Source organism: Chionomys nivalis, chromosome 13 (genome assembly GCF_950005125.1).
Source record: "Chionomys nivalis chromosome 13, mChiNiv1.1, whole genome shotgun sequence".
Taxonomy (NCBI): Eukaryota; Metazoa; Chordata; class Mammalia; order Rodentia; family Cricetidae; genus Chionomys; species Chionomys nivalis.
Window position 1 is genome coordinate 40,550,484 of NC_080098.1, and position 20,958 is coordinate 40,571,441.

The 20,958-nt window shown below is 42.8% G+C and overlaps 1 protein-coding gene across 4 annotated transcripts in view; it reads left to right on the top strand.

Annotated features, from left to right (window-relative positions):
- Elmo1 (engulfment and cell motility 1) overlaps positions 1–20,958 on the top strand; it is a 522,491-nt gene that overhangs the window by 136,687 nt on the left and 364,846 nt on the right. For all 4 annotated transcript variants that reach the window (XM_057787434.1, XM_057787435.1, XM_057787437.1 and 1 more), the window contains exon 5: positions 13,421–13,471. In XM_057787434.1, the coding sequence (XP_057643417.1) occupies positions 13,421–13,471 (51 nt within the window). The remainder of the gene's footprint in view (positions 1–13,420; positions 13,472–20,958) is intronic.

The window sequence follows — 20,958 nt, forward strand, 5'->3', positions numbered from 1 at the left end:
AAGAATAGCCATTAGGGCTGGAGAGATGGCTCAGAGGTTAAGAGCATTGACTGCTCTTCTGGAGGTCCTGAGTTCAATTCCCAGCAACCACATGATGGCTCTGAGATCTGGTGCCCTCTTCTGGCCTGCAGGCATACGTGGAGACTGAACACTGTGTACATAATAAATAAATAAATAAATAAATAAATAAATAAATAAATAAATAAATAAATCTTTATAGCCATTAGCTATTGGGATTGCTGAGTTAGACTGTGAACTGCTAGAAATGCCTCTTAAGACTCTAATTTCAAGCAGGGAAAGAGAAAAACGGAGGAAGGGGGCTGGAGTGGAGCCTCAGTGAAAGTGTACTCTCTGATGTGGGTTCCTGGACTGGGCTGTTCTGCTCTGTTTTCCTGAATCCTCTTTCTGGCCTACTCTTACATAGGGCACTCCTCTTTAGAGCTGGGATGGGATTTTCTGGGAATGGACCTAGACAGAGTTTGAGCCTCAAAGCCCAGAAGTTGTAGATGTCTGAGGCTCTCTGTAACTTAGCCTAACAGTGTGGAGGGGTGTGGCTCGTTTGTACGTGGGACTCACTGTAGAAACAGGTATCAATGGTGGGACTTGAGCTCAGTTTTTGTGACATCTGTGCCTGATAAAATAAGTATTCCCTGGATAACTGAAGGTCATGCATGAGGAAGGGTGTGAGAAGTTATACAGAGAGAGAAGGGTTGTTATTCCTGTCTTTGAAGTCCTAAGTGGTCTATTAGCTTTGGTTTGTAGATGTATTTTGCCTCCTTTTCCAGGTTCTGCCATGATTAAAACACCCATTCCTTTCATCGAGAAAGCATATACTGAGTGTATATAAGGCATTAACGATGAAATAATCACAGAAGATGCTCACGGTTCTTAAACACATGCCCCTCTGAATGTGGAAAAAGAGACCAGTAGTTTTTAGAAGATGAACAAAGTCTTAATTTTTATCTGGAGTTGGCATGAAAGTGTCATCTGCATAGTGTGTGGTGTGTGTTTTCACTTAAATGTATTCTGAGAGTGTAACTGTGCAAGATAGGTTTAAGAATGGACTCAAAATTAGACTTGGGTAGCTTTAAGTTTACAATAATGCAAATATAAATGAAGAAAGGATACAGATGGGTGCAACTGGTCTTGAAAGTGGGAGACTCTTAGCTCTTAGTTCTCTAATCACACGGGTCTCAGGAGATGTTCTTACACCCTGAGAGGCAGGAGTTCTGCTGACAGGATGTGTGCTACTTGTGGCCACACCCACCCTCTGGGTCTGTGTTCTGCTTATGTGGGTGGTGCTTGGGTAACTCATATTCCCCTGGAAGGCCCTAGCTGTCCATCCTGGCCATGATTGCTGAAAGCACAAAGAACTGTCTCTTTAAAAAGAACAAAAGGGAGCCAGAGCACAGCCTGTGGAGTTCAGAACAGGCAGCATTGATGCCCTGAGGCATGAGAGAACTCGGTGTGCTAGAGAACAAAAGGGAACAGGACATTGGGCTGGTGCGGGTGGGATATCAGATATGAGTGTAAATGCTGGCTAGGGACACACAACTGAGTCTTCTGAAGCCATGGTAGGAATCTGTAAGTATTATGGAGAGCCATTATTTTAACTTTTGTCCAGGAGCTTGAATGGGGCGAGAGCTGCAACTATGTGAAAAAGTCAGATTGACAGTCATTACTCCATCAGGGAGGTACCCAGCAAGCCACAATCATATACACAGTAGCTGGGCGTTTGGAACCAGGACAAACCAGAGCTATCTTCTACTCTCATTGTAGGAATCTTAAAATATCATTTATGACCACTGTACTTTATTAGAAATTGTTGTATCTCTTAGACCTAAAAACTTTTCTGTTTTTAACACATCAGTTCAGAGGTCAGTAACTGAAGCCTATGAACCAAATACATGCTGCCACCCATTTTGGCATGTTTAGATTCTTGGACTGCAAGTTGTATTCTTTCATCCGTGTTTCTCTCTACCCACAGACACCTTCTGAACCACAATCATAAAGTCCTGCCTGTCTCTTTACAGAAGACGTTTGCCCACCCCTGCATAATAACACAGAGTGTGTTCTACTATGATACATTCTAAAAATATTCAAGTAACCATTTGGCTTGTTTGCAAGCTTACATGTTTTATTTAATGCACTCAAAAACGTTGTTCAGACATGAGATCCATAGAATTCAGATTTCTGAGACATCCAAGACCGGGAAAGGAAAAGAAAAGAAAAGAAAAAAGAAAAGAAAAGAAAAGAAAAGAAAAGAAAAGGAATCTTGTACACAGATTCTTAGGCAGGGGCATCAAATGAATGAGCTGACCTATGTTCGGTTCATCTGCTTAAGATTCATGCCCTCCCCCATGGCAGCTCCTCCATTTCTTCAAGATCCATCACCAAACTACATCCAACTTCTCTATGAGTATAACTGAGTCACAGCACACTTAGTATGTTAGTTTGAAGGCTGATTTAAACCCAATAATACACTATGTAGTGTGATTATGACTATTTTCATGTAGCACTGAGGAGTGTTATACACATGTACAGTTATCGCTTCATACCTATGTTTTCTGCATCCAAGGATTCAAACAACTTTCAGTGTGTAATGTGTCTTATGCACCCCTTGTAGCACTTTCCCCCTTGTCTAAATTCTCCACATAATACAGTCTAACAACCATTTTCATAAGTAACTTTTCATTAAGGATCAACAATAATCTTGAAATGATTTAAAGTATACAAGAGGGTGCACAGAGGTAAGATACAAACACCGTGCTGTTTTTAACATAAGGGACTTGAACATCACAGGCCTTGTATCTGAACGACCTCCTGTATCATTCTATATCAGTCATCAAGACAATCTCTTACGGACTTTACCACATGCTAATTCTATCTAGGCAGTTCCTCAGTTGAGGTTCCTTCTTCTCAGGTGACTCTAGGTTGTGGCAAATAGTCAATGAAAGCTCACCAGTAGGGGATTGGGGAGGTGGTTGAGCAGTGAGGAGCCCTTTGTGCTCTTCAAGGTGATCGGGATTCCAGGGATCCTTTACCCTTTCTGGTTTCTATGGTACCAGGCATGCATGTGATGCATGACACACACAGACATACATATGCAAGCAAAATGCCATATATATATATATATATAATAAAATAATTTAAACCCGAACAATACAAGCAAGCAACATGCCATGCATTTACGGTGCGTCTTCGTGTGCCAGGAGTAGTGCGTGCTCAGGTGGCAAAGCTGCTGTTACTGAAGCCAAGGATTGTGTCAGGCCTCCCTGATAGCCGCATGTGATTTCTAATTTTCAGAATTTCATTTGGCAGCAGGCTGACTCACACTTGGACACTATTCTTTTCCTAAGTCTTTCCATCATTTTGTTCTCTAGCTCTCCATTGTGAAGGTTTGTACAACATTTTTTCATCTGTGGACTTGTTGGCACTGTTGCTGCCTAGGACAGAATGTGAACTTGGTACTTTCCCCACCATTAGGGTCCCCATGATCACTGCCAATGCCACTGGAATTGGCCTTTTGAAAATGTCTTTTCCAAGCATGAATTTGTTTCTTGTAGGTGTGGCGCTGCAGAACTTTGTGTCTGGGATTACAGGCTCTAACTTGCCCATCATAGCTCAGGCTTAAACCTAGCCCATGGCCTTTGGTTGAGTGTAGATTGAAGCTGATAGGATCAGGGGCTGGCAATTTGGTCTTCATTCCAATGGTATTGGATTGCTCCATGTTTTTCACCTGGTTTGTACGGATTCTTCTGCCGTAAACCTTGACAGTTACACTCTCTTAAATACATGGGCAAAGCTTTGTGTGTCAGGCATTCTTATTGTCCTCTTTCCCACATTGCAGATGAGGAACACTGTATGTAGGGTCACCCAATAGAGCATCAGTATTTCTTCAGCATGTACCCAATGTGTTCTCTGCAGTTCGACCAATAGTCTAGTATGGTTGCTGTCACTTCCCGTGTTCTTATACAATAAAAAGTCCTTTATTCTCAAACACTAAGCATTCTTCTCCAGCAATACTATAGTGATCATATTACATAACTAACATGCTTAACTATCATTTCTTTGTATTTTCCTTTGTCCTAAGGAACATTTGGAAGACTTACTGAATCAGTAAGAGTCTAATCAGGGTACAGAAACCATATTAGCATCGAATTAGTAGAAATTCAATTTAGATAACTGGGTGAGAGCAAGAGCTGGTTAGTTATGAGTATCAGGTTCACGGGGGCTCTGATGAACCTCGATGGGATAGTTGCAGAAATGTGATGGGGTCCTGAGTCTGAGGAAGAAGACCATGTAGCCAAAGATCAAGAGTGAGCACTGCTTCTCCCTGTGTAGCTCTGGGCAGAGGGTATGACTGCTGCAGGAGCTTTTCCACTTGCCTGCCATTCACAGATTGGTTAGAGGAAAGTTGACCTGTGCTGGACCATAGAACTGTTTTCTTGCTGGAGGGTTGGGTTTCAGAGCTACTTAGAAGTGGTTTTTGGTAAGAGTCTGGCCAAGGTAGAAGCATGCAGGAGTACAAGATCTGAGAGCCTTCATAAGGAATAACACTGGGAGAAGCTCACCTCATTGCTGTCTGCTGGTGAAGTACAACATTCTCCCAGGTGGCAAGGGAAAGATGCTGAGGTCCAGCTTCAATTCAGCAAAGCAGGGCCAGGGTCAGTGGGTTTTGAGTTAAGAGAAAGCAGGCAAATGACTCATCTGTGCAGTTTGGACCTTTGTTGCAGGATGTTTGATTGCACTGCAACACTCTTAGACTGTTAATAAAGTTAACCTTGAATTGGGGTGAAGCCAGCTACTAGCTAAATGAAATTAGCCATCGAGATTTTTGAGGACCCAGGATATGATAGAGAGACACAGGAAAGGAGTAGGGAGGGTCTTAGAACGATTGGAGGGCCTTTTGGATCTGTAAAGTGTGGACAGAGGGTCAGCTGGTTGTTCCTCCACCACTTTCTTCATCTATTAGGTTTATACCCCATTATCTGATTGCTGACTTTTATTAATAATAGAACAATTTAGATAAACCTTTCAGCCATTGATTTCTTACTCTACTTTAAATGTGGGTGTGGGGATTATGAATAATTATGAAATATTATTTGCACCTGCTATTTTTCTGTAAGAGAATGGAGAAAAATGTATAGCTCAATAAAAACAGTTAAACATTCTGATAAAAAATACTCACAAAAACCAACCTTGAATAAATGTTAAATCTGAGCATTTTCAAGGCCGTTATCAGACATGTCAAAAATTATACATTAAAAATGTGTCCGTTGTTGACTGTCCTTGATGTTCCATATGGAAGGAAAGTCATACATTTTAATCATGGAACCCATTGCCTTTAACTCTTGGTAGCTTGGCAATATCTCCTGGATTGTTCACTTTGGTACTGGGAGGTGCTGTGTGGGCCTCATCTCTGGGGTTGAAACCTGTACACAGTTGCTTCCAGTCCTCTGTCTCTAGGCTTCGTTTCCTGAATGTTTACTCTCTCCTGTTCTAACTCACCGCATATGACAGATTTATTTCCCTGAGATTCCTTCATCATATCAGCAGTCCTGCCCAAGAGCCTTAAATATTTCCTCCCTCTTTGCTATATTGAGAATAAGAAGGGCATTGACATCTGGCACTGGTCCCTTCGCCTTTCTCCTGCCAATAAGGAAATAAGCTGATTGAGAGCAGCTGGCCCAGACCCACCCCGGAGCATCCTTCCTCTCAGTCCATTGTATGGTTCCGACCATGTGGGCCCAGCTTCCTTATCCCACCACTGTTCTCCAGCACAGCACCTGTCCTGAGAGAGATTTGATTGACACTTGACCTCGTCCCCTGCTTCTCCGACTATACCTTTGCCTATGTCAACAGGATCGAGTGCTCAGATTATGCCCTGAGCTTCTGTGTGTGGAGATGGCCTGTACTCTCTTAAGTATCGTCACAATCACATCCCATTCTCTGGTGAACACATCATAGTGGACAGCATTCCAGGGTGCTTGAAGGACAGGGATTTGAAGTGCGTTCTCCCTGAATTTTAGATCCAGGGCCTGGGCTTTTCCTGCTATGTGAAAATAAATATACTTTCCCACTTTTGAACATTAATAGACATTAAGTCGTGCCTGTTCCTTTAAGACAAGCTTGTTTGTCTCCAGAAAAACATACTGTTCTTTATCTATGTCTTTGGCCCTTGATTAAAACACCAGAGGGGACAGGCAGTCTCTTTTGTTTTTCTTCTCAGACTTGCATGTTGTAGGACACCCCTGGACTTCTGGGAGTTGCTGACTCCCCCTGCCCAGTCCTTCTGGATCAGATCTTCTGTGGATAGCACAGAGCGGATTACTGTGGGCTAGGTCTTCAGTCTGTGGGACCTTAACAACTCTGACCTTAGGACTTGTTCTTTGTTGTAGTTTGTCAGTGTTCAGACTTGAGAACAGGGTATCAGGCTGCTGTGTTAAGTGAAAGCATTAAAACAGTGACAACTGAACATGACAAAAGAGGAGATGACATGTTGCAGCTGGAGTGGGAAGGGCAGCATCTCTGCCCAGTGACTCTGGCAGAGCCACGTGTTAGTTGTGAGAAATGGGCTTCTTTATCCTTCACTCCCACTTCTCTTCCCCCTCCCCAGATCATTGTAGGAGGACGAGTGCTCAGATTTTACTTCAGGGTATTTTAACACTCCTTCCCAATGTTGCCTTCCATCCACAGACATTGCTCTGTAGCTTAGCAACCAATGTGTTACTGCCCTTGGTTGTTTCATAGCCTCAAGATGTAAATGGGCATATGATGGATTAACGGGGTCGTGTTTTCATGCAGAGCCACACTGTCTGATGCTGAAGCAATGGTATAAACAACAATAGTGTTATCTTGGAGTAAAACATCTAAAATAGGGGCTTCTCACAACTGAGAGAGGCAAAACAGACAATGATAGAGAGAGGAGATGACAAGGGACCCTGGAGGGATCCGCCTGCTAAGGGCCAATACCTGTAATATTGGGAGCCCCTCTACCTGCCGAGGTTCTCTGCTGTCTCTTGTAAGCAACCTAAGAGGGAGCATTTGTGCTTTTGACCAGATACAATACTGGATTAGCCTGAGTAGAAAGTTACCATCCTGAGGAAAACAGGTTCTGGAGAGGAAGATGTGACCACAAAGGCATTCTTCCTCAGGATCCTGTCATCCAGGCCTCACAGAGTGGACGAGGTAGTTACATAAAGAAATACAGATATCCTGTTAGGATGCCCGTAGATGTCAGAAGCCAGTGCAGGCTGCAATGGGTTGTGAGGGTAAATATGACAGCACTGTCACTGCTTTCCCTAGACTGCTTGTCATTCTCCTCAGACCCCGTGCGCTGTCCTGGCAGTTCCCTGCAGAAATGCTCTGTTGTGCCTCTTTCTCCTCTTCATCCTTGTGGAGGTGGCGTGAGGAGGCCTGTGTACTGCAGACGTTGTTACCTTGAAATTCAGAATGTTTCTTCTAAATAATAAGATGGTCTGTTTTTCTTTTCATAAAGTTTAAATTAAATTTATAGTTTTAGCTGACACATAAAAACATAATAATAATTACTCATATTGTTGGTACCATATGATATTTTGATATCCTTGTGTGGTGTGTGATGTTTAGATCAGGGTCAACTCTCTCTGTCTCTGTCTCTGTCTCTGTCTCTGTCTCTGTCTCTCTCTCTCTCTCTCTCTCTCTCTCTCTGTGTGTGTTGGTGTGTGTGTGTGTGTGTGTGTGTGTGTGTAGTGAGGAGGCTACTTGTTTGTCCCGGCTGCTCAGCCCCAAAATAATCACACAGAAACTATATTATTTAAATCACTGCTTGGCCCATTAGCTCTAACTTCTTATTGGCTAACTCACATATTAATTTAACCCATTTCTATTAATCACGAGGCTGTGGCTTACCTGGAAAAGTTTCATCTGGCTCTGGTGGGGTTATGTGGCTTCTCTCTGACTCTGCCCTTCTTTCTTCCAACATTCAGTCCAGTCCTACCTGCCTGGCTCTGCTCTGCCCTGCCCTGCTCTGCTATAGGTTCAAAGCAGTTCTTTATTCATTAATGGTAATCACAGCATACAGAGGGAAATCCCACATTGTGCGTGTGTGTGTTTGGGTAGGTACACATGGGTGTGTATGTGTATGTGTACCTGTATATGTGTAGAGAGTCCCGAGGTCAGCCTTGAGTGTCATTTCTCATAAGACATCTACCACCTCTATTTTTGGGAAGGCCTTCTACTGGCCTGGGGTTTATTGATGATGCTAGACTGACTGGCCAGCAGGCTCTAAGATTTCACCAGTCTATCTCCCTAGGGCTAGAATTACAGAGCAGGCTACTACTACCTTCTTTTCTATGTGGATGCTGGGGATTGAACTAAGGTTGTCATGCTTGCCAAGCAGACACGTTACTGACTGAATTATCGCCCCAGCCCTTACATAATCTGTTTCCATAGATATTTATTAATTTTAAATGGTGACAATATGGCAGATCCCCTTTCCTGGTTGTTTGAGATACACAGTAAATAATAGTTACATCAAGTCACCCTCTGTATAACGCCACATCGAAATCCTAACTTCTGTACCCCGTGGCTTAGCTCCCATTCAGTAACCTTTCTCTTCTCTCTCCCCCACGTGCTTGCTTCCTCCTCCTCCACAGCCTCTGGAACCACCATTCTCCATTCCCGTGGGGCCTTCATTTCACATATGGATGATATCCTGTGGTGCTTGTCCTTATGTACCTAGCTCAGTTCCCTTGGAGTAGTAATTTTGGTTCTATCCTTGTTTGATATGATACAGTTTCACCTTTTCTGGCTTATTGGTCTTCTTTTATGTGTTTGTACCATTGACAGACATTTAGGTTACTTCCATTTTTGGCTATCAAAAATACCACTGCAGGAAATATTCAAGTGTAGATGTTTCTTCCACACAGTGATTTGGTTATATACTTATGCATGCATTGCTAGACCATGTGGGACATCTTCTTTTCACTTTTTGAGGAGCCTCTATTATTTTCCACAATAGCTGTATTAATTTGTTTATTGTGTACAGTGCTCCATTTTTTCCTAATTCTTAACAGCACTTTAGTCTTTTTTTTTTTTCTTTTTGATTTTTCGAAATAGTTTCTCTGTAACCTTGGCTTTCCTGGAACTTGTTTTGTAGAACAGGCCGTTTTCAAACTCAGAGATACCCCTTCCTCTGCCTCCCAAGAGCTAGGATTAAAGGAGTGCATCACAGACCCCTGACTAGTCTATTTTTGTAATATCCATTCTTATAGGAGTGAGGTGATAAGTTCCTGTGGCTTTGATTTACATTTCTCTGATGATTAGTTATGTTGAGTATTTGCAAAAGACTGCCAGCAACACCAAGATCAGTATTTGGTTAAATAGCAGTCTATTCATCTGACATATCAGACAGCCTAATCTAATTGACAAGACTGTCAGAGAAGCTGGAATCCACTGAGAATTAGAACGTTGTTTAGATAGGTATTTAAAACATGTAGATCACAATACCACATCCCCTCTAGGACTGGTAGAAATAGAATTGTGAAGAAGGCTTCAAAGAATCTTGGGTTGAAGATAGTTGATGCTTTCTATCTTAGAGTTTCTGGACTTTTCAGGAAGTTCTTGCAGTGTGCACTCGTGCCTTTGACCCCAGCAGGAGACTCCTGGGAGAATAAAGAGGTGAGGGTGAGGATTTCTCAGTTGCCTCTCTAGAGCATGGGAATCATTTTCATCTGGATCTGCTCCAGTGCTTCAGTTGTGACCTAGAACATAGTAGTGTAGCCATTTCTTCTGCAGGTATCTACTGAACACTGACATGGGCAAGGCCATGTAAGGTCACTGTTCTAGACGGAGCGATATTATCGTGAGGCACTCACTAGTGACTCTCATGGAGATGTTCTTCTAGGCTGAAGTGACATGCATAACCAATGAGTAAGCAGATAATAAAATATCATACACACATATGCACACACACACACACTATGTTGTTGCATCGAGGAGGACTGAGTAGGGTAAATGAATGAATGAGAGGGACACAGCTTCTGACGAGAAGAAATTAGGGCAGAATTTCTCCATAGCCATGCTGACCTGCTTATTGAAGAGGCATGTGCTCGTTAATATTTATTATTCTGATAGAATGTGCGAATGTCTTTAGGTTAATGTAGAGTGTGCTGTGATATTTATTTATTGGGTTGTCTGTTAGTTATTTTCTGTTGTTATATTAAAATACCAAGACTAAAAGCAAGTTAGGGAAGAAGGATTTTTCTTTGGCTCTTATAGTACCAAAGGGTATACAGGGCATCATGACTATGAAGGCATGGCAGCAGGCTCATCAGGCTGGCCTGCCGTTCAGGAAGCGGAACGGTCCCATCTCATGGATACGCTGGAAGCAGGTAACAGGAAGTGGGGCTTGTCTGTAAAACCACAGCTCTCTGTTTCAGTGATGTGCTTCTAGTAAGGTTCCATCTCCTCATCCATCACCTTCTCACACAGTGCTACCAGCCGGGCACCAAGAGTCCAAACCTACGAGCTTTTGGAAGATATTTTACATTCAAACCATAACAGGATGTAGGGACCAGCTAAAAACATAAAAGTGTCCAACAGTATACTTTGTGGGTGTTAGCTTTGCTATTTAATAATAAACATTTTGATTTTTTTCCTGAGTATTTTCAATGTGTGAGCCCTATTCTAGACAGCACCCATGGACTAGCCCATGGAATGCTTCTGATGACTTGAGGAAGCTGGCCCAGCTACCTTCCCCGGGGAGTTCTCAGCTAGGAAGTGGAGTGAGCTTCCATTCTTGGCAGATTGCTGCTGAGTGATTCACTGTGCCGTGGTGGGGGGATCCAGGAAACAGGAACAGCTCCAGCCTTTCCCTTTGTTAATGCATTTTACAGGCAAGGTGAACAAGGTGTGATCTGGTTGATATTCCAGATAGGATGTAGTCTGGGAAGGAAGGCTGAACCTCTGTCATTCTCTCCGAAGACAGTTGATGCTCTCCCAGGACCTGAAACTTTGTAATGATTGTAGTAATAGCTCTTCTACCTACCTACCTACCTACCTACCTACCTACCTACCTACCTACCTCTACCTACCTACCTACCTACTTACCTGTCCCTCTTTTATGCAAAATATGAACCATGCATTAGGCAGAAAAGGAGAATTTGCTGTTGATCCAGGGATGTGGGCAGAGGGATGGTTGCCATTCTAAAAACAGCAGAAACTGCTTTCATTTTAAACAGTCCCAGGTTAGGCCAGGCTCTCCTGCTTCTTTCATACAATCAGGCAAGGAAGAAGAATCAGATCAGAATAGCTAGCTTGATACTTGACACCATCTCTGTCTATCGGTAGCTTTAATACTTTGACTTTAAGCAAGTGAAGAGACCAACCTCTGGCTCAATCGTCATAGAAGTCATGCTCTGATTCTAGAAAGCTAGGAATGTATTACCATGTAGATGGATATAGGGGAGCCTAGGGGCAGATTCTCTTTTCTTCCAGTCCAGCTCCTACTAGAACCCCACAGGTTAGGGAAACAGTGGGGAGCCACAGGGCTTTCCTTCACTTCATCCTCTCTTCTTTGCTTTCATACCAGCTGATTGGCGGTTGGGCTGCCCCAGTAAGGAAACAGGATGAACAAGTAGAGCAAAGCCTCTGCTGTCAGGTCACTGAGGTCAGTCTCCTTCTGATCTCCTCTGATGTTGGGTCAAGATGAGCTTTGGTTTCTAACTTGAAAGTGTGCATAGAGTTACTGCTGTGGTTAGATAAGCATGAAAAACTAAGATCTTCAACCCTATGCACAATAAGAATAAAATAACTCCCCACTGCAGTTTTCTGTCAGAAGATATCTCTAGACTTTTCTGGCTTCTTTCAATCCCAAATTGGAAGGGTCAGATATTCTTTGGAAGATGGCCTGCTCCCAGTCTTGCCTGATCTGAAGGCCTACTTCATGAGGCTGCCTGTTCTTCAGAATCCCTAGTTAATAAGAATTTCAGTTCTCCATCTTCCGACTCTGATTCCTCGGTGTGTTCCGAAGCTGGTCATGGGGGAGGGATGGTGGACGTTCAGCTTCCCCAGTACCCGCCAACTAGTATTTGCTGAAGTCCTTCATTCTCATAGACTATAGATTGATTAAGCTTGAAATGACATCAGTTTATATTGCTGTTCCCAGCCAGCCTATTCTGTGGTCATTGGGCCCCAACATATCCCTCTGATAATAAAGAGATGGCCCCCTCCAGAGTGACTTGGTGTTCCTGGGACATTCTAGCTAGGGATGGAAAGCCCTTATTCTTTTCATTGAGGATGAACTTTAAGCTTGCCTGGGCATGGTACGAGGTATCCAGAAGTACTTTTCTTTGGAAGGGAGTGTGCAATCCAGTCCCTAACTGCTAGGGTTTTTGTAGACAATTTATTGTCTGTAACTACTGAGAACTGAACAAGCAAACAGTGATGGATAGGCCTTTGGCACAGCAGTGAGGAATTTCCCACCAACTCTGTGCACCTGCTGTGCTGTTTCAAAGAATGTGGAAAGGGAGCCTACTGGTCTCAGAGCTCCTTGGGTTGCCAGCTCCTGCAGGCTGAGCATGGTGCACACTCTCCTGGAAAGAACCGGAATAGGCAGTGAAACTCAATCTTTAGTGCTAAGGATGCCAAGGGAGACTCTATGCTCACAAACTGATCTGAAATCTGCTTATTCTTGCTGCTTGTTCCTTGTTTGAAGGGATCATGCATAAGAAATCAGCCAATGCCAAGAAACCCTTTTTTTAAAAAAAATCAGCTTTGTTGAGATATGCTTTGCAGAGCAAAATTTAACTATTTTATTTACTTCAATTTGATTCTTTTTAGTTTGGGAGGGGGTTATACAACTATTACTACACTTATTTTTTTGAAAAACTTTGATGCAGCCGGGTGGTAGTGGCGCACGCCTTTAATCCCAGCACTCCGGAGGCAGAGGCAGGCGGATCTCTGTGAGTTTGAGAACAGCCTGGTCTACAAGAGCTAGTTCCAGAACAGGCTCCAAAACCACAGAGAAACCCTGTCTCGAAAAACCAAAAACCAAAAAAAAAAAAAAAAAAAAAAGAAAGAAAAAGAAAAACTTTGATGCCGCAATGCATGCTTCTGTGGATGTCAGTATACAAGCTTTTTGTGCCTTTTTTGTGTACATGATTTTACTTCTATCAGCTGTAGAATTTCTAGGCCATGTTTTCCGAATACAATTGTACAGTTATTATTTTGCTTGGTTACTTTGAAGTCTCATATTACTATTATTATTTGAATTAAGCTTCTTTGTACAAATAATTGAAAATTACACAAATAAAAACAGAGGGAATCATCAGAATGCCTGCCACATAGAATTCAGGTTGAGATACATTTGCTTTTGTCTTCTTTATCAAACTTCTACTCAAAGATTTACTAAAGCTCTTCTTTTCATCTTTTGCAGAATCGCAATGAAATAAAGAACGGATCTATCCTTCGATTAACCACATCTCCGGTAAGTTGATCTTAGTTTACCGCCTCTCATTGAATGTCCCAACTAGGACTGCTGTGTGTGAGGGTGGGTGCAGAGCAGTGTGAGCGACCTCTGCAGACTCCAGAGCGCAGCATCCTCCCAGACCGGTTGGTTCTAGATTCACAGGAGCGCTCTGCTTTCTCTCTCCCTTGCCAGGCAGGGGACTTTGTCTCAGGATACTACTGTCAAGGAAATGGATGGTGAAGACTTGAAATTTGTGGTAATCCCAACTTAACAACAGCTCTCATCGTACAGATGGGGCACTGGCTGCCTTGATTGATTTGGCCCACTTGCCCACACATCATCCGATGCCATGGAACAGAAAAAAAAAAACAAACTAAACCAACCAAACAAAAACCCCAGTAGCCTACTACTGCTTTTCAAGTCTCTGTGTGGTGGGTGTGTGTGTGTGGTGGGTAGATATTATTTTCTACCCTAGGTCTGTTATTAAACATTTTCTAAAAATCAGTTCAAGAGCATTGCTTGCTTACACTGTTTTTTTTTTTTCTGATTCTCTGTAAAATCTTTGAAGGTTTCTGAATAAAACTGCTAAACATGATGCCGCAATGTATTTAGGCTCTGGCTGGGATTGTGATCTTCCTTCTATAGAGACATTAGCAGATTCTATAATGACATTAGCAGATTTCCTGTCCTTCACAGTGCGATTCCTTGCTTTCCTGAAAGCCAGCGCACACAAAGGGCTGCAAGTGTTATCTTTTCCCACTGCGAGTGTGATGAAATGAGTGTGTATCTATCATTTTCAGTTCCCACTGAAGCCATGTGCTAGGCTAAAAATAAATTTAAAAATTGAGAAAAGCATCTGGCTCGAATTAAAGTGTGGGTACTGTAGCCACCACAAATTCTTCTCATTGAAAAGTGCATTAGAGCCTTAAAAACTCAAACACTTTATCGTGTAGCGTCTTGAACCTAACACAGGATGAGCTCTGCGGCCTGTCTGCTGGCGTTGGTGGAGCCATCGTCCAGTGCCTTCATGCCAGTGCATAGAAAGTTCAGTTTGCCTGTGGGTTTGAGTGGCTGCAGGAAGAGCTGACAGATTGTCACCAGCCTTCAGTGGCCATCTTCACTCATTAGGTCAAGGCTTTTTATGCTTCCCCCTTTCTCTGCTAATTAGCATCTATAGAGAGGCTCCGTGTTTTATCTAGGCTGATACTTTGTCAAGAAAGGACTCTGTGCTTTCTTGCCCTGGGTTCTTGAATAAAATCCATATGTACTGGTGACATGAAAGGGGAAGCAAAACTGGGAACAGAGAGGACTACTGAGGGAGGGGGAGAGTCGTAGGGTGGGGTGAGGAATAGTCTCAGAGTACATTATGTATTTCCCTGAAGATAATCCCATGTCATAAAAAAAATAAAAGAAGGCTCAGTATGGGGGTGAGTTCCTTTTTCTGGAAAGAGAGTGATTTAGGCTTTCATTAGAGACAGTGGGTGTGTGTTTGTAAAACAATTGTTCTCATACTCCAGGTTCTGTGAATGGAAAAGTGGGTGAGGCAGTACAAAGGGCACTGGTATGAAGCTGGAGGCCACTCACAAGAGACCACGTTGTGTTTTCTGCATCGGTAGCCTCTACACTAGGATCAGCAGTGGGACTTTAGAGATGCTGATGTCTAGCCTGGTTAGTAAGACTGGGTCATAATAAAGGAGAATGCGACCCAGGCACCTCTACTTAAAGATGAAGCCTCTTGTGCTGGGGCTGAAGCCACAGGACTATAACTAGGTGTTACTACACAGCAGTTTATATGGGCGCTGGAAACTTCATTCATTGCTGAATTCTCTCTCTCTCTCTCTCTCTCTCTCTGTGTGTGTGTGTGTGTGTGTGTGTGGTGTGTAAGTGAAAATGGATGAAGCAGGCCATTTCACTTTAATTTATTTGTTTATGTTTTTTGAGACAGGGTCTTGGTGTCCTGAAACTCCCTATGTGGACTAGGTTGGCCTTGAACTCACAGACTTCTTTTGCTTCTGCCTTTCAAGTGATAGAATCAAAGGCATGTGCCACCATGCCTAGACTGTAAAGAAGTATCTTTGATGAATTTGTTAGGAAGTGCTAGCGTGCAGTGATGCGGCCAGTAGATGTTTTTACACAATTACATGAAGTTTCTTTTCTTCAGTGGTTCCCCTCTCCTTGAAGGTAGATAACAACGTTCACCAGTGTATATAAAGCTACATACAGACATGTATGCATGATTGTAATCATACATAAACATATGCACATGTGTGCACTCACACACTAGTTTTATGTGAGGTGTGGAGTGTGTGTACGTATCTGTGAGCTCCAGGGCAGGCTGTGGAGCTCATTGGCAGCTGAGTTGTGCCTCTGTCCATCTCCTCTGCTCATAGCCAGAAACTGAGCCTGAGGTCAGGTACGGTGTGAAGCACATCTTGGCTATGTTCCTATTAGAAGAAGTTTAGATGGCAAGACTATCATTTTCATTTTCTTGAAATTTATTTTTTAAAAAACAAATATTATAATCAGCTGGGTATTGGGAGACGGAAGCAGGCAAATTTCTCTGAGTATGAGTCCAGCCGGGTCTACACAGTAAGTTCCAGATTATCCAGGCTTACCTTACATAGAGAGAGACCCTGTTTCAGAAAAACTATCCCCAAAATTCTCATAATGAATATCTGTGCATTCTCGGAGTGGGTAGATACTATGAAGTAGTATAAACGCCAGAAGTCATGAAAAGAGGTTGTTACATTTAATTATCCCAACATAAAATCTTCAAAGCCTTTGTGTTTGGTAATAACTCTAAGCGCAGTATCAAGAATGGTACGCCAGAAAAAGCAGGTGGTAGTCAACCTGACCTAGGGATGGTTTTTTTGTTTGATTTTTTTGTTTTTCAAGACAAGGTTTCTTGGTGTACCCTTGACTGTTCTGGAACTTACTGGGATGATTTTTTTGTTTGATTTTTTTTTTGTTTGTTTTTTAAGACAAGGTTTCTTGGTATAGCCTTGATTGTTCTGGAACTTGCTCTGTACACCAGGCTGGCCTCGAACTCACAGAGATCTGCTTGCCTCTGCCTCCTCATTGCTGGGATTAAAAGCATGCACCACCACCACAAGCATCCTTGAGCTGATTTCTTAATTCACAGGATCCTTTCTGAGTGATAGAGACTGTTTTAATATGTGTGGTCATAGGTATAGTAGAAGCAAAAAAGGGAGCATTATATAGTCATATGTATATGTATACATCATCTTATGCACAGAGATCTCAGTCTCTTTTTCAAAAGGGATGGAGTTATGTTCTTAGTAATTAGTGCAAGGAGAGGATGCTGTGAATCAAAATATGAATTGTGTGGCTTTGGCAGGGAGCTTAGTACATTATACACATTAACTTTTATCTTAATTTTCTAGGTAGAATTTATCTGATAACTATAGGGCAGATATACCACATACGTGCATCTAGGCATGGCTGTATACAGCATTTCTTCTAGTGACCAAAACTTGGGACCCGGTTATCATTTAGGTAAGAATTTGGTATTTAGCACCCTGGAGGCATTTCCAAAGAACATTACCATGTGCAAATTTGATGGCAGAACAATGTATGTACAACAATGACTATTCTGTTTATAGAAATGAAAAAAAAAAACATGAATTCTGATAAAAGGATGGAAATGCCCCTCAGAGGATACCACAGGAAGTGCTTAGTGGCACACTATTTATTGTATAATCTCTTGGAGTACCTCCGCATTTCTTCGAGTCTTGTGTGCTGGTGTTACTTTTCACTAAAGGGCAATGTGAACCCTTTGAAGAGTGCAGAAAGTATATGCATGACATCTGCGGCTGGAAACGTCTCTGTTTTCCAGTCCATGCACCTGTGCCCCGAGCCATTAGGCTGTATGGACGAGCTCCTCTTCTCCCTGCTTTCTCTTCTCCTCTTTGTACACAGAAAAAACCCAGACTACTTATTAAGTACCCGTTACTGGCTTGTCATCTCCAAGGATAAGCCTCCCTGCTGTCCTCTGGGTATTCTGGGTCCACTGTGAGAATTGTCTAGATCAGAAGGCCTACCACAGAGGATTTGGGGCCTAGTTCCTGTGGTGATAAGAAAGATTTTGATATGTCGGTCATTCCACGGATTCAGGTTGTCAGGGATTCTTCTCAACATGTATTATTATATTATTAACAGATGATTTTAAAATCTGCACTGATTTGAAAAAGGAAGGGGTCTCTGAAGCCATGGCATGCCTGGAGAGAGATGATCCATGGGAGGTAGGAAGGCAGTTCCTTTCAGTAGGCTCAGTACCTGGTGCTGCTTAAACTTCTGGAGTCTGGTCTGGAGTGGTTTATTTTGGACATATTTAAGCATAGCACATTTTGGTGAAAACATCTCTGTTGATAAGTAACTCAGCGCTTCCAATACAACAAAGCAGGCATAAATCTCTTTGAGCAAGAAAGATACTAAGAAAAGATCAGATGTGACTACATTGAATCTCTTTGTCAAATACATATGACATATTCCATAAAGATGTTTTACAGGTTGACTAAGAAGAACGAGTTTATGAAAAAGTCTCAGAGTAGGAGTGTGGGTTCCACTGCTGTCTCTGGCCACATGGATAGTGCAACAGTCACCAGACTGGAAAACACATCCTTCCCTTGAATGAACACCCCTGTGTGCTTAACATTTCAGGGTTCCCTACTGCTTATTTGTGAGCACAAAGCCCTCAGAGCCTCCTATGGAAAAACTGACCAAGAATTACCAAGTATCTGTGTTCTGTTTTTCTTCCATTACTTTAGAGACCTAACTTTGGAGAAGAAACCTGTGGAGAGAACAGATTGTAGGGTTAGCAATGGATTGATTAGGTGTTCCTGGTGTAGTTTACGTGGAGGTGCTCATGGATTAGGTATCATAGCGTGTGGGGTGCCTCTGGGAGGGAGAACCTTGTGAAAGGCTAAGCCCCATGGCTTCATGAAGTGGTGCTCTTTGCTGAAGGAGACCTGTGTTTTGGCACACAGTGTGATATACTGTTTCTGAGTATACAGTTGTGAGTAGGGAGACAGAGCCTGTGAGAAGTCAACTATGAGCCATATGCACTAGGCGGTGAGGTACGTGTCCTGATGGATAGTCTGGGCACAGAGCTGTACAGTCCCTTCTATGTGTATACAGTTTGTAGAGCTGTGGAATAGGAGACAGCACCCTCCTCCCCCTGTCGAGAAGTTCTAGAGGGCTCAGGGCAGAACCCGGGGGACACTTTCAGGGGCTTGATGACTGTGGAGGTGACAGGGAAGATGAGGAGATGAACATGGTTGCTGGGCAGCCTGCACAGCCTGCTTGTGGAAAGGGGGTGCTCTCCAATATGGAAGGAAGGATGGATCTTGCCCAGAGAAAGGAGAGATGAGAGGAAGAGGCAGCAGCTTCAGAGTTGTTCCTTCCTCTACAGGTTCTGAGAATGGGGAGTCCATGCAGCAGGCGAATTGGGTGTGTATGTGTGTACATACATGTGCATGTGTGTATATGAGTGTATGTGTGAGCGTGTGTGTATGCATATATGTGTTGTGTACATGTGCCTGTGTGTTTGCATGTGTGTGTATGGCTATGCTCATGTGTGTATGCATGTGTGTGCATGTGGTGTGTATGGTATGTGTCTCTGTGTATGTGTTCATGCATGTATGTTGGGAACCCATGATCTTGAAGGTGGAGGGAGAAACTTTTAGATTGGGTTTGTGGAGCGAACTCTGGAGGTAAAGACAGGTTGATCTCTGACAGGAAGGAGGGTGCTTACTTCTCAGCCTGAGGTTGCAGAAGCAGAATAATGGAGAGCTGCTGGCTACTCTTAGTAGGGAGACTAAGGTGCACCTGGCTGCTTGCTTTGGTTTCCTTAATGCCAGGTGAGGCAGAATCAAGGGTAGAAACAGAGGCAAGGACAGGGCAGGGACAGATGTGCTGAAACTAGAGGAGGTTTAAGGAGAGGGAAAAAAAGACAGGAAGGAAACAGTTTAATACATATATGCAACATACAGCGGACATCTGAGGACAGTGTAGTTGAACGCATGGGCAACATTAAATGTACATTTGGGAGTTTCTCAAACATTAATGAACTTGAGTTTTAGTCAACTTTTTAGTTGACATGATGAACTCAGGATTGTGCTGGAAGTTTAAGGGGCATGATTTTGACTTCAAGAACAGACAAGTTCTGTGTGTTCATACGTCTGGGTCCTGGATCCTTTCCCTGTTTCCAGGGACCCCTGCTCCTGAGTGAAGCCCAGAACCTTCCCATCTATCTGACCTGTTTGAGTGGCATGAAGTGAAACTTGTTTTCTGTCCTTGGAAAAGTCCAAGGAAATAAAATTTGCTATCTGATATGGTCCTGTCAAACCCTTCATTTGATGTTGAGTCTGGAAAATCAGAGCCAAGGCCATCACACTTTTAATAATCACAGTTCTTTCCTCTCACATATAAAAGTGGTACAGAATTATGGAAAAAAAAACCAAGCTTATTACAAAGAAAATTATCATCATTAAACATGTCACATTTTGATTTGTCACACTTGGCTATTTATATACACACACATGCATATGTAAATACATGAATATGTATAATTTTTTTTTCAAACTCCTTGTGAGTGCCAGGTACTGTCCCAGATTCTAGGAATATGTTAGTCAGAAAATGTAACATATTTCTTCTCCTGGAGTTGGTGTGCTAGTGGGCACACACATCTTGTATGCATGTATCCTGCCCTTCAAACTAACATAGCTGCAGGCTGGCTATTGCCTTTAATAGTCTTATCAAAAGATGTACCTATTCTATCTTGCACTTTCTTGGAATCTGGTTTCTAATTTCACATATTTCATTCTGTGTCACACATTGGCCAGTGGCATCTGGTGTGTGAATGTAAATGCTACTTTAGGTCTCCCATTCAGTTCAGCACACATCGGCATCAGCTGTCTGGATGCATTCTGTGACAGAGCACATCACCACTCCAGAAGACTGCAGCTCCCATAGTCCTGAAACCAAGGGCTCTGTGTCCTGTTTCCCCTTTGTCCCTCTCTCCTTCCATGTCTGTCTTACTCCTTCATGGGTCTTGGCCTGTCTCTCCAGACACTCTAGGCTTGCTTCTCTGTAGGGCTTTGGTACTCACCAGCCTTTCTGCATACGCTAATCTCCCAACCCAGTGTGTGGGCTCTGTCTCACTTCTGCAAGTATGCCCCTGCCTTAGGCAGCTTGGCTTTAGAGCACCCCGTCTAATATACTCACCGGTTGTTTTCTATCATAGCTATCCACTTAATGTTTCCCGTAAAACTTAGCAACACATTAATTTTTATTCCTACTGATTTACAGTGTACTCCTCTCACACCGAGCTGGGAAAGCCTTGTTTGCTGCTGTCTCTCAAATGTGCAAGACTCAGAATAAACTTTCCAGAAGTATCGATTAGTTGGCAGATCAGCATTATGAGGACTAACTTGCTTTAATTGATAATTAGAAAAGGTTTGTCTGAGACGAGTTTAAGCAAAATT